Source organism: Chaetodon trifascialis, chromosome 16, assembly GCF_039877785.1.
Source record: "Chaetodon trifascialis isolate fChaTrf1 chromosome 16, fChaTrf1.hap1, whole genome shotgun sequence".
NCBI classification, from domain to species: Eukaryota; Metazoa; Chordata; class Actinopteri; order Chaetodontiformes; family Chaetodontidae; genus Chaetodon; species Chaetodon trifascialis.
Window position 1 is genome coordinate 14,695,426 of NC_092071.1, and position 14,915 is coordinate 14,710,340.

The 14,915-nt window shown below is 41.5% G+C and overlaps 1 protein-coding gene across 1 annotated transcript; it reads right to left on the minus strand.

Moving 5' to 3' along the window:
* Positions 1–4: 4 nt before the first annotated feature.
* On the minus strand, positions 5–9,118 carry LOC139344365 (calpain-5-like). Its single transcript, XM_070982462.1, has 13 exons — positions 9,095–9,118; positions 7,977–8,165; positions 7,261–7,392; positions 6,102–6,310; positions 5,681–5,873; positions 5,404–5,594; positions 5,199–5,276; positions 4,909–5,104; positions 4,701–4,823; positions 1,902–2,104; positions 1,264–1,385; positions 1,031–1,167; positions 5–788 (listed from the first exon to the last, which is right to left on the minus strand). The coding sequence occupies exons 2-13, from the start codon at positions 8,139–8,141 to the stop codon at positions 606–608; spliced, it is 1,932 nt and encodes a 643-aa protein (XP_070838563.1). The 5' UTR covers positions 8,142–8,165; positions 9,095–9,118; the 3' UTR covers positions 5–605.
* Between the last annotated feature and the right edge of the window lie 5,797 nt (positions 9,119–14,915).

A 14,915-nucleotide genomic window follows, 5' to 3' on the forward strand; every position in this document is an offset into this window, starting at 1 on the left:
GTTGTGGCAATGCTTGAAGGCTATTGTGATTCTTTATGCCGTGCAGGTTTCTGCATTTTCTTTATAGTCAGGAGATTATAAAAAATGATATGAACTAATGGAAGAAAGGAGCCGAAGATGCATGAAAGAAATAGATGATACATGAAATATGTGTCCTACGTGTGCTAAGTTTTTGTACATAAAGGTGAATATAGAGGTGTGATAAGACTTAAATGACAAATTACTGCCACATCGCTCACAGTATCTATGGTGTAACATCTGATATCTTTACAAGCAACTTGCAAAACGTCAATATAAAAATGCATTATAAGTTACACAAAAATGATTTCAAATATAATTAAGATGATTAAAACGAGTAAACATTTGGATAAAAAAACAGGAATTGACATTCAGTCTCTCAACTGCTGCCCTGCTCACCTCTCAGCTTTGTAAATAACTCACCAACATGTAATTAATAGTGTACAATTCTGCTCACACACAAGCGTCCAGCAGTAAACAGGTTGAAGGTTGAACCACTGCTTGTTCCTCAATGATGCCACATGTCAAGTTTCACACTCCACATAGTTCAGCACTGGTAAAGTTTCAGGCGTCTCTCAGGCCCGAGGTCACATGGCCGTTAGCTGAGTAGACGTGATGATCCTCACGCTGATGCTGCCGGGCATCTCATCTGCCATCTGCCGTCCCCTCTTCCTCAGCTGAAGCCTCTGAGGGTCAGAGGTGTCCTTCACCAACCCGGACAACACCACTTGGCCCATAAACTCATCCTTCACCGCGTTGCTGTTCCACACCTGAAGGAGACCAGTCAGTTTGAAATGTATAGAATGTTTTGTGATGCAGTTTTATGTATAATCTACAGACAGAGGACTGGTTATGACAGAAATTATATTCAGTTTTTTAATTAAAAAATGTGAAAAATGTGCCTGTGAAAGCACATGAGGAGCTGTGCTTTTCTCATGAGTCTACATTCAGTTTTGTTTTTTTGTGAAAGAATTGCCACATCGTCAAAACTACTTGTGTTCAGCCACCTTACCTCCACAGTTATGGGCTTTCTGGGCTTCTTCCTGAAGAAAATGCCACTAGTTGCAAACTCTGGCTGCAAGGTGTCCTGCTTGATGGTGGATTTTACAGAGTGGCCCTCACAGTAGATGATCACATAGGGGTCCGCACCTGCGTGAAAAGACGAAAAGATTTGGTCGACTACGGAGCTACAGGCACAGTGATTAGAAGATGTTGTGAAGTGTGGCTGGTGTGAAGTCCTCTAACCTCCTGTACTGTCCTGGTTCTGCAGCCCCTCGGCTCCGTGGACATAGACATGACTCACAACTTGTGGGTATCCAAGGAACGAACTCCAGCATCTTACCCTTGGTTTATCCTCTGTCAGCTCCCTGTCAGAGTAGAGGAGGATTTAAGGACCACGAGAGCAAAAGAGTTCCTATATCTTGGTACTCTGGCCAATAGATCGTGCTATCAGAAAATTGGAAGAAGGAGGTGACATTATGTTTCACAGGCACCGCACTGGTTGGACCAGCCAGCTTAGATGACCTGTGAGCAAACATTCTGTGTTTAGGTCTGCCAACAAGAACGTCAAAATCTGGCAAAACAAAATTTCTGGCCAAGAAAAGCAGTCGGAGAGGGATGTAACTTTATAAGTGATTTAATATGAACACAATTTTATAGTCTCTGTTCTCCAGAACACTCATTTTGAGTGCTTTCCTTGGATATTATCCATCCAGCAGTGTCTGAAATGAACAGCTGTTCTGTATTTCCCTGCAGTGTCTCTTAAGACCTGATAATTGTAAGATATGTGAACATTACACTTCTGTCTGACAACCTAAAACACAGCCATGCTGCTGATTTACGCTCGTTGCAGGCCAACACACACTGTCACTGGTTTGACGTACCTGCAGTTTGAGTCCACATCGGTAAAAACTCGGATCATGTAGTCCCCCAGCGTCTGAGGCTTGAAGGTGGTGGGGATGATGACGTAGCGGCCCTGTGGCAGCATGCTTCTCAGAAACACTGTGCGAGCATTGATGTAGGTGGATGTCTCCACACACTGTTGGGTCAGGATGTCATGCATGCGATACTTCCTGTTCAGTTCCACCTGGAAAAGGAAAACCACCTGGGCTTCAGTTCACAAAACAAATCACTGACTTCACTGAGCAGCTTTAAAGTATCTTTAAAGGTTTAGAGGCAAGCGTTTTAACAACATATGAGCCTTTATCCTGGTTACGACTGAGTCTTTGCGGGATCCTGGTTATGCGTTTGTGCATGTAAACATTATCTTTGTTTCAGAAAGCTGGATTAGGCCTTCTCTCGGTTACTTATCTAGCATACTGTGTCATGTAAGCACCTTATCCAGGTCTCTGAGCACTCTTTGTTTGTGGTGCAGAACATAAAACTTATATGGTGAGAAATCAAGACACAGCTGCACACAGATGAACAGAAACCTGGATAATGTTGTAACCCATAGGATACTTTTTTCCCTTTATAAGCCCACTGGAGACTTAATAAATGCTGCCCAAATGTATGAGCAGCATAATATGTGCATAATGCACAACACATATACTTATAATAAGGTGTAATACAGATAAACAGTTCGATTTTTAAGGTTTAAACAGCATCTAGAGGATTTATGATTTGCTGTCTGCGTAGATTCTTCTGCCTCCTGGTGGCAGAACAGTGAATAGAACTTGAATTTAACATACTGCATTACTGTGTTACTCAAAGTACTAAAGGCTAAAACGGTCATTGCACTGGTAAGATGACTGGTGTGTCACTCAGGCAAGAAGCAAAAACAAATCCTGTTGGACTGGCTCAGTGGTCATACTGCCTATCCCTCTTGTTGGAGCAGTTTTTTTATTTTAACATAATAATCATAATAATGGAGGAGGATACATCACTCCCATGATGACCATAGAAAACAAAGGTCAAATTCAGGTTCAGGCTCGCAGCAGTTCAACAGGCCGTGTGCACACAGTCGCTCTTTGTGGCATCATCTTTTATTTCTGCCATGAACCTGGCCCTTTGGCACCACTTCTGTCAGCATGATAAGAGTCTATAGTGTGTGTTTGAACTTAGCCAGATCTCTGACAAGTAAATCACATCACAGGAAATGTGATGTCAGTTTTGCCGCTTAAGGTTACGTGGCCTCATCTGAATGTGACAATCTAATCCCGGCAAGTAGGATAAAATCTAGTTCGGCAAGTTTTACAGCTGTATGAGAGGACTGCAGTGATTTTGCAATTCATTTAATTAAGGCCTCTGTTGAAACTCTGAGTTGTAACGATCTTTATAAATGCTCAAGACACAATTATTTACACATAAAGTTGTTATAGCCAACATTATGTGCAGGAAATGGTTTAATTTAGCTTGTTATGTTAAATATTATCAGCACGTGCAGTGTTTTATCATTCAAAGTAAGTTCAATTTGGATTGATTCATCATAACTTCAGGTCACCTTTGTTTCTTATATAAAGAGATCAGGAACTGTCCCACTTTTTGCTCTTCGGGTGGAGGTGATGTAGGCAGGTTTTCAGTAAATGCCAGGAACTGACGCCATGGTTGAGATACAACCATGTTTTTCGACCAGTGAATCAGACTTTTTCATTTCGTTGCTGTAGAAATGAATTTAATTTAATCTATTACATAACTCAAAAGGAATTCCAATTCATGGCTTTCTTTTTCTCCAGCAACCACCACATTTGCCCATGAGGTTTCTGTAATGGCTGCTCCATACTGGAACGCCGGCGTCTGAACCTTTTTCCACCTTCAGAAGAAATCGTTACTAAACATGCTGGGTTCTACTCTGTTTTTCAGCCTGAAACAATCAACTGAAGTATGTGTATTTTTGTGCGTAATCATGTGTGATTTAGCCTCTTGTTGAAATGGTCTGTTTTGGTTCTGATAAACCTACCGAGGAATGTCTGCATGTCATTATAAATATCCAACAACCGTTCACTGTTTGCTCAACAAATGAGCGGAAAAGTCAAACGAAGCCAAACTCTTTTACCAGAATGAAGCCAAAATGTCACCCTGTTTCCCCCAAATCTAACTGACCTCAGACTAACCTCATCCCAGACGCACACCTCCTCTGAACTCATCTATCGTCTATCTCACCATCATCTCTGCGTAATGTTTCACAATCCCTTCAAATCCCATACGGTTATTTCCCACTGGTTTCTGAGTCTTTTGGTGCTCATCATGCAACACGCAGTTATAGATCAACATTCATTAGATCAATGTGGTACAACCCTACATTCAAGAAAGTTGGGATGTTGCGTAAAACATAAATAAAACAGAATGTGATGATATCTAATTCTTTTTTATATATACTCAATTGAAAAAAGTGAGACAGTATTTTTAATGTAATACCTCATCATTGGTTTTTGTAAATATATGCTTATGGTGAATTTGATGCAGCAACACGTTTCAAACACTTTGGGACGGGAGCAGCTAAAGTTCTGGAATGTTCCAAAAACACCTGTTTGGAACATTCCACAGGTAAACAGGTTGATTGCTAAGAGGTGACAGTATCATGATTGGATATGAAAGGGGCATCGTGGAAAGGCTCAGCCGTTCACAAGCAAGGATGGAGCGAGGTTCAGAAATACAGTTTACATTCTGTTTTCTTTTATGTTTTACACAGCGTCCCAGCTTTTTTGGAATCAGGGTTGTATGATGGTGGAAATGTTTGTCACCTTGAAAACACTGAAGCCAATGCTGAGATTTTCTCCTTGACCAACTCTTCTGTGGATCTTCATGTCTCTCTGTTGTAAGGAGATGAGGACCTCATCGACCTCCTTTGTGACATCAAACAAGTACTGTAAGAGAAGAAGTCGAGAGGGAGTGAATATGTGCATGAGCACAGGTGATGTGAGGAGAGGGTCCACCCAGAGCCTGCGGTACCTGTGGGTTCTGCAGGAATGTCTGCTTGTGGTTAGCACAGCCGCCGCAGCGGTTTAACAGCGGCTCTGCGTTTTTGGTCCAGCTCCCAAAGTGCACAGCCTCATGCCATGTCTTGTGGATACTGATCAGAGAAGTATTGATGAGACGGCAAACGTCTGCATCTGTGAAGAACTTGCACCAGTCTGTGAAAGACATCCTGTGGATATGAAGAGAAATCATAGTGTAATACTCTGAAAGGGAGATAAACTCCACAGGTGAACAGCTGGAATTAGAGGAACTTAATCACTCACCAAAACTCCCCATCATCCTCCACTGTGATGCCAAGATGGCCTCTCTCTGTATCTCCAACCTTTGACCATTCTTCAGAGCTAACAACCAGCAAGCAAAGCAAATGATCATCTTTTAAATCTACAGGCAGTGAGTGTTACATTTCGAAAAGTATCACCTTTGACAGAAGAGAGAGTGGAGAAGAAATGAAGTCAGATCGCTTCTCACCTGTCACTCCAGGCTCCTTTCCACTCAGTCTTGCCCCAGGGGTTCCTCATGCGGATCAGAGGAATGGTTTCATTCTTGAAGTAGGCCAGCAGCCCGTGACCCAAACGCACCTTCTTCACTGCAGTTACTGAGTATGCGTGGCCTTTCACCAGCCCGTTTGCCATCTTGAGCTCAATTTCATGTGGCTGAGCCTGATGAAATGATAAAAACAGTCTTTTATGGCCAGCTTCTCTGAAGTATAGAGACAAAGTAGCATACATTCATGAAGAGCACAGACTTTAATGGAGCAGCTTATGATTCCTCCACGGTCGTAGACTTTAAGGAGATCCTCAAACAGCTGGTCTAGTCTTTCCTGGTCCTTATAGTATTGTTCTTTCTCCAGGTTGATGGCTTCAGCCACAGCTCCACTGAAATCCACCACAGCGTCTCCAGTGTTTCCCCCCTCCAGGGACTCATAGCAGCCAGACAGCCTGGACACAGAAGAGGATCACAAGTTTACTTAGAAGTAATCTTGGAACTATCTTGGAATCACGGTTGAATAGTTGTATTTTTTTTATGCAATCTTAAGTGAACACTTATTTTTATTTGCTTTGTATAATGTATATAAAGCAGAAACTGTTTTGTTATATTATGCATTGCAAAGTCTATTATCGCATATGATTTCTGCAAAAGGGACAGTGTGGTTTAAGCTCACTGACTTGGCGTAGGCCTTTTCCAGCAGAGCGCTCCAGAATTCGTTGTTGTCTTTCGAGTGACAGTAGATGAGCTCTCCGTTGACTGTAGGCAGCCGGTCATCCACCACCACATCCACCCACTCTCCAAACACCCAGAACTGAAAGTGGAAGATTCCAGCGTAGTTCTCCGGGTGTTTTGGATCCCACTCCTGATACGTATGGTCAGGAATTACCTGAAAACACACAAAACACAACAAATGTCAAATGCGTGACACACAACACAATGGCCTAATGTAGTGTAATTAGTAAGATTTTAAGAATATGATGGATGTACCATGTTTATTTCACAAAATACATAATATTACACAAGGGATGAATGTAGATGCAATAAACATATATTTTCACAGTTCCTGTTGCAGTGTTTGGTGAAGAACACTTTTGAGAATGAAAATACTGGAAATAATGTTTATCCAGTCATCCCAAAGGGATTCATTGCTTAAAGTTTATAATACAGTAATTAAAGTTTTGGACACGTATGTTTATTTTGTTGGTGAACAAGGCACTTTGTGAGCTTTTAACCACAAAGATCTTATGAAGATCAGCGCAAAGTATGTGACACTGGACACCTTCCAAAGACTCACACTGGTTCAGTCATATTAAGCGGGAAAACCCTGTGAGATTAATTTTTCAGACAAAACTTTCACCACAAAGCTGAACATTAAGCCTGTGGCTGACGTTTGATCCTCCGAGTTCTCCAGTTCCTCTTCCACTATTGTCAAATTGCCCTCTAATCCCAATTTCTTGTTGATTTATAATGTTAATATTATTTGTAACTTTATCTTGAATCTTAACCATCTACAAGTTTGGCAGTGTTTTCTAAATTGTCTAGGTTTAGCAGCAATTTTAGCTGGTAATGTGAATATAAGCACCAAAATGATGCTAAAGATATAGACATAAGGTGATACTATTTACCAGCAAAGAGAGAGTTTCATAGTTATCAGTCATTCTGACAAAGGAATTTGGTTTCGCAGTTACTCATGAGCAAACCCCCTCAGGTGAATTCCCGCGGTCCTGATCCTGCTCTGTGCTGTCACCTGCATGTTTCAACCTCCAGTGCTGCTGTACCTGCACTTTGGCGACTCACACCATGTTAATATTTGGTTACCAATATTAATGAACCCACCTTCTTCCAGAGGTTTGGCTTCAAAGCCAGACAGGAGCAGGCAGCAACGAACCAGCAGTTTCCCACGAGCCCCTGGTTCAGATCATGGGAGCTGATGCCCTCCACGAACAGATGGGGGTCGTTACATATCTCCTACGACAGAAAAGTAAAAAAAAAACACACTTAATTACTAAGACTTTACTGTAAAAAAATAGAGAGAAGAAACTGAAAACTGCAAGTCAATTCTGGGTTTAGTTGATTTATTTTTTTATTTTTTAGAGAACTGTAAGATAACACCTGTTTGTCAAACTCTTGGTGTCAGCTTACCTTACGAACACTCCTCAACCTAACAGAGTGGTTATAGAGGCCTGTTCATTTAAATTATTTTACATATAAATATCTATTATGGCATTCCTTCATCTTGAACAGTTTTTATCAACACTCTGATGATCTATAACAGGCATGCTGTGTGTTTGTTGCTAAATTGGTATCAAATGTTCTTGCATCCGCTTCCTGTGTCACTGAACTTCATAATAACAAGTGTAGTGGTGGTTCAGTGATCTTTTTACTTATACTACAAGTCTCCTGCTCTACACTGAATGAGCCAAACCCAGTTATTTCACAATAGTTACATTTACATGCCACCTCAGACAGGAAAATGTGACTCCATGCAGCAATAACTGCATTGCTTGATGGATGTCAGCGATGGACCACGACCACCTGTGCCACGTACTCACCCCTGGCCGCTTCCACTCCACAGAACCTGGAGGTGGTTTCCTGAAGTACAGAGATGCATTGGTGGCTGGAAACTCTGGATCCTCGAACAGTTCCTTGTCCTTGATGCAGTTTGTCCTCAGTTCGCTGTAGTGCTGGTTTTTGTACGGGACAGCAGAGGAGAACATGGTGCAGACGCTGAAGCCTCACAGCTGCAGTTGGATGACATGCACCAGACGTTTTCTCACTGTATGTAGGGTTCATTAGTACTCTATGTGGGCAGGAACATTTTTATGGAGAAGGCCTGTGGAAGTGCATCCTATAAATCTTAATTCCCAGATCAACAGCAGAATGCCCTATGACCCCGAGTCCCTCTGGACCGTCTGGATTCACTGATGAGTGTACAGTGCTTGTACGGTAAGATATAAAACGTTATTTGCAGCATTCTGAAAACTGAAGTATTTATCTTCAGTAAAACTGGGCTGTGATTACAGTGTATTATTAGGTTTATATGGAAAGAGCCCACAAATGGAAAGTAACATCTCGCCAGACATTTGTTGTAAACTTACTTTTAACAGCCTGGTGTGCTGCAGTCTTTTAAATGAAACATTTTTTATTCATCAAGACTGAAAGAAAAGCAAAATAATTACACGTCCTTCACTCACTGACAGGCAACAAAGGCTGCCACAGTGTGTGTCACTGACACTTCATGTGTCGGTTTTGACAGAAACTGTCAAGTTCTGTAGTGGTAGCATGAGTTGTGTTCAAGGCCGGATTTTGAAGAGAATAACTGTATTTGCGGAAGTGATGAACAACACAGCTGTATTCTCTGGAGGATGATGATATTTTAACTCTTGATCTTTTGGTTCCCTCACGCTGACCTCTCCAGACTGCATTTGGACAAGATGTGCCAATATAATCATTTTGGATAAATCTCAATACCTTATTCTTGCCAGGAACAACACACTACAGCATAACAAATTTAACGTACTGAAGCAACAAGCTCTAAACAGAGAGGGAGAGTTTGTCCGTCACAAGAAGCCAGAGAAAACATGTATTTATTATTCAGAGAGGAAAGCAGATGAAGCAGAGATAAACCCTGGGAAGAAGGGAGAAGAGGAACAATAAACGCCCACCGTACCTCTCAGACAGCAGCAGGATTCCTTCCTGCTCCACAATAAGGAAGTTTCCAGGTGTTATACCTGCTCGTATTGCCCTCCCACACAGAGAAGTGGCCTACTTATGCATGTGCATTGCTGCAGCCACGCCCGGGCTGTGTTTGCTCTGTTTTATTACCTGCTGGTGTTGTCGCTAAACTCAGTAATATGACATTGGGAGGAATGTGCTGGCTGCCAAATTTTTTGATTGAGAAAATAAATCATTCTGCGGTTTAGGGGGTAGGAAAGGTTACGAGACTGTTTGTGTGCGTGTGTGTGTGTGTGTGTGTGTGTGAGCGTTATCTGTTTGAGAGTTCCTGGCTAATGTGGTCAGGCAGGTTATTTTTGGTGGGTTATTTGCTCTTCTTTAGTGGGCTGTGAATGTAGTGGAGGACTGTAAACATTATTCGCTCTTATATTCTCTGAATAATCTTTGTAATATGAATAAAAGTGACAGCGGTGCACATTCCAGACATTTCTGTCATACGTGCCAGTGCACGGAGGTCATGTCAGGAGCACTGTTTGGAGGCTTTTTCAGTGTTGTCACAGCAACAAAATTGAGATATCAGATCAGATATGACAACAGATATCACCAGGTTGCTGTACTGTTTAGATATGTCACATTTTAAAGATGGTTAGCGCCGATTTGCCCCTGAGAAAACCTATGTGTAAAGCATTATATGGCCACAAAGAGGTCTGACACAGGTCAGTACAGGTCATTTAGTGAGGCAGAGGCAAGACAGCATTGATGTCTGATTTAAAAGTGCTGGTAATTAACCAAATTAATTATTTGCAGCTGCTACCATGAAGCCATAGTGAAACAGAATGTATAAGAATGGTGAAGCTTGCATCAAGAAACTGAGTGTAACCTGTAATATAAAAGCAACACTCACCTGTGGCGAGCTGTCTTATCCTTCAAGTGATGAGCTCAAATATTCAATGTCCACGGTGAGAAATGTCCAAATCAGTCCCACATTTCTGTCAGAAGATCTATCATCCAAACAACACACAGTTACACCTCTCTCAAAACCAAATCAGCTTCTTCAGTTTGAACTTCTGGCCACGAGGGCTTCCCCAAATGTATTCACTGGCACACAAACACTGACTGAAAACCGGTCTGACGAGCACCTCTCTGCGGCAGGAGGTGTTATGCAAAGGCTGGTGATTACAAGAAGGGAGGGAAGGGGAGACTGAAATCGAACACCTTCACTCCCACCACTTGGAAACTCATAGGTGAAACAAGCAAAAACTTGTCCTCTTCAGTTTCTGTTCTCCTAATATAACAACAGAACACATCCGTTTCGTGTGATGCTTGTCTCATTGTATGTGCTGGATCTTTTGCCATGTCCATCTCTGTGAAATGTTTTGTTGCCAGTAGAAAAGAAGAATCTTCCAGTTAGCCAGAGGTCAGTTAAATTGAGCAAACACAGCTAATAAGCTGTGTCTTATCCTGGAGCTATAAGTGAACTGACAAACTGGCAGGCACTCAGAGGCCGGCGCTGAACTTTTAAGGAGCACAAGAAGCACTTTGACTCGTGCTAACAGACCAGTCTTGTCTGGATAATTCCAGCTTTGAAACTAAAGGCAAAAGAGAGGAAGCTGATGAAGAATGTTTGCAGAGAGCCAACAGTGAGAGGCTAAATCCACACAGGAGCTAAGCAGAAGAAGAAACCGAAGCAAATCCTGTAATGAAAGAAGATCGTTTGGATTAGCAGTGATATGAGAGAGGACCAATGCACGGTGTCAGATATGATCACAGGTTCATGAGAAAAGGCTTGTTTGGGGAGAAAAAATATCTAGTCACACAAAATATGACATGAACGTCTTTAGAAAGCGAAAGTAGAAAGAGAGTGCAAACTATCTGTAAGGCCTAATAACCCACAGCTGTCACTTCCACAGCCAGCACTGTGCTGAGTAAATGACTAGTTATTAAAAGACAGCCAAAGCATGGTCTGATGGTGGCACTGGGGAAAGGGTCACAGGGTCACCAAAGTCAAATGGTCTCCTCCTTGTGGTAATATATATGTTCTCAGACAATTTCATGCCAGTTTCATGACAAACTCAAAATTGGAAGCAATACCAAATCTCCCACTTCTTGGGGGATGTAGCCTAATTATGTGCAGTATTGACAAAATATTGTAAATACTTTAATTCTTTAAATATAGTTATGACCTGGCTCAAGTGGCTCCAACAAAAGGAAGATCCTGAGTGCAAAATCAACTGCAAACAAATTGGCCAAATTAGGGTACCAAATCAAACATTAACAGCATTAAGTGTGGAAGTCAATGAAATCAGCGTTGTGTGATGTGCATGAGTGAAGGATGTGGATGCAGGTGTTGTAAAGAAAAGGAAAAAAACTAAACTAAACCAAACGTGGGGTGTTTCTGTGCTTTGTCGTTAGGACTGTGAACACTGGGCACTACAGGTGTTCCCAGTTACACCAATCAGCTACCTGCACAGCCAGCAGAGATACAAGTTCAGGCTACGTTTACACTTAGGGAAAACGCAGATGTTTTCATGCTTTTTGAAAAAGCCGGTATTGTGTTGGCGTGTAAAGAGGGTTAAACAGCGCTTTAGGTTCTGAAACGTCACAACACGCGACTGAAAATACTTAACGTCATATGTGCGACCTATGCTTATACTCGCACCCATAGGTTTGGCATAGTTATGATGCGCTCGATGGCATATTTATCCGGGTTCATGTAAACGACAACATTTTTGAAAACAATGTTGTGTGCATGATGTTATTTTTGAAAACGGAGGGGCCAAAATATCTGTTTTCCAAAATACCCTGCTACGTGTAAACATAGGCTCAAAGCCCAAGATGAAACCAGGGGTCATCACAATTTTTAAATGATCAGATCAGTAGATTGTAAGTTAATTATGTCCCTCATAGCTATGGAGCTATTGTGAAAGAAATTAACTCATTACTGTAAAAGTCATTAAAATTGTTAAAATATTTTACATTCAAGCAGCAATAATCAGTATTTTCACAATAATGTATGAAATGACAAAGTAAAAGCAACGTGAAAGATGTCACTTGAAGTGAAGAATCTGCAGAGAATTTTATAGTGAGCTTCAGGTCATTATTTAGCAGCAAATTTGGTTCTTTTGGTTCATTCTCACCACTCAGTGTTGTCTTTGGCCATAGCAAGCGGCGGTTTTCAGTGGAAAAGCTCTAAAAACTCACTTTACACTACCTGCTCAGCACCAAGCAGCAGTTGGACACAGTTACAGGACTAGCTGGCAAACATGGTGGAGCATTTAGCAGGTAAAGAGTCACAAATTTCCCTCAGGAGGTGGTAGAGACTAAAAAAGCAAAGCTAAAAGAGAATAAATAGTCTACTTAGCTTCACCAGTTGGCCAGAAACACAACTCCAAATATGATTATTTTGTTCCATAACTGCTGGTTGAGCAAATAAAAAGCAACTGTATGCTGTGTATCACTGTGTCAACTTAAAAGGTGGTGATATGTCAATGTAGTGTTTACAATTTGCCCGCAAGTGCCATTATTCCCACCAACACTGGGTCACTTTATTCCCCTTGTCAGTACTTTTTTGACCAGCTACTGCAGCCAGCTGGCCTCCTCAAGCCAAATCAAAGCAGAAGTCCATGGACCATGTTTATTTTACAGCTTGGTGATTGATTCAACTGGTTAAATTTAGTAGCAGTTGAGCGTTCTTGTTTACGCGAAGCTAGGAGGACAGGGAGGATAGGGAGGACAGGGAGGACAGGGAGGACAGGGAGGACAGGGAGTGCTAACTGATGACTTCACACTGTCTGTACAGTAAAGTGACATTATGAAATAGAAAATGACATTAAGAGAACTGACATGGGACAAAAAGTGGCATGAAATAGGTATAAGTGTCATTGGGAATGGCAATGTCTAATATAAATTGACTCAGAAAATGCCTTTCCTACAAAAAAAATCCATCATGAAATGAAATTGATAGAATAAAAAAAAAAATTGTTAAAAGACAGGTCCCACCCTGCAGGGTCTGAGGATGATGATGATGATCATTCAGTCTGCTCTGCCAACAGTTCAGTCCAGAGAAAAATATCTCATCATCTTCTGGCCAAATCTTTACAAAAGTTGGAGTGGATACACACAGTGCCCAGAGGACTCGTCACACACAAACCTTTCTAGCACACAAGAGATATCAAAATGTAATTTTTATGATGTTTACTCAGTACATTCATGCTCTCTCGAAGATGAACCTTTACACTTCTTGACACTCCCACAAGCTTTCGTTCAGGCCAAGAAAAATATTCCATAAACTGATAAACCCACTGAAATAACAGAGGTTTTAACCTCATGTCCCTGCCTGCAGTGCCACCCAGAGGACAAACCTAGCAACAGTTCATGCATCACTACTCTGTTCAGTGCTTGTTATTGGTTGACGTAAGGAACATTACAGCCTCTTAGCAGAGACTTTTCATGGTGCTGTTGTGACAGCTTTCTGCTTGTTCTCCAGCTGAGATCTGTCTCACACTGATACATATCGTAATTAGACTCACTCCCTTCTCATCTTTGTAAAAACCCTTCATCGCCCCGCAAACACACTTTGCTGACACAGAATGGACACTGTGTTTCAATTTGAGCAGGATGGGACGCGTCAGAGAGACATATCTGCTCATCCAATATTTGTGGACATGAGGCAATTTCTCTCAAAGGCAGAAGGCGCTGAACTTTAACCCTTATTGTCGTCAAGAAGAACAAGAGCAAGGAGCGGGTCGACTGTAAGAGAGCACACTCTGGCACAAAATGAATAGCAGGAAAAAAATATGCACATGTCAACTGAGATGCCGAGGATTTATCACAATGTCATCAGATAGCATTGTTCACCAGTATTGATTGGACTTTGCTGTTCTAGGTTTCAGGAATTACAACTATGAACCATAAAGCCTGTTTACCGGAGCTGTTCTCCAACTTTTGGCTTGAATTTAACAATGATTTTGGCAGATTGGCTCATAAACTGCATACCTGCTTGTTTTGGGTGACATTCGATATTTCATTCTACAGAAAATAAATCACTATTTCTGTGCTTGATATCAGAGAACGAAAGAACAAGCTGATAACAACCCAGACGACAGCCAGACCCTGTGACGTCACCTCTGTGGAAACTTTAAAAGGCTGTTACAGAAAAAAATGACCTTTTGCTGCTGATGTTTTCTTAAGATTTTAAGTTCTTTAACAAACATACACAAACTTGAATGGATGCAACAGAGACATTCAATTGTCAGTGCTCGTGTTAAACATTTACTGTCTTTATTACAGTGAATTTACAGTGTGAGATAAAGACTGATAACATCATTTTAGATCCTGTTTGTCTTTGTTTTTGGCAGAATGCCGGTCCAAAAGAAGAGCCAAGTTTTATTGGAATCTAATGTGCTTTTCTATTGTGGAGAAATGTCCAGTTAGTGTACGCAGACATCATAGCCAGCAGATGGCAGGACATTCATTAAGGTGAACGTGTGTCTCTATGTGTTGCAAAAAAATTGCATGCAGTAGAGGCCGCCAGAGCAGGTCCTCAAACTTCAGCGTGTCAAATCCAGCGTCGTACTACAGCATGGGGAGGAGGAGGCTCTCTCCAGCACAATATAACAACAATGAAAAGGTGCTGTTCTGTCCCGGAAACAACATGCAGTCATAAATGTACATTAAGACGTTTCATATTTAATAGTGTGGATGTAAAGAGGGATGAGCTGAGGTCCGCCTGCACAGCAGAGCTACAGTACCACCAGATAAATGCTTCTGTGCATTATGTGTGTGAATATGTGATCTTTACGGATGAATGTCACTCT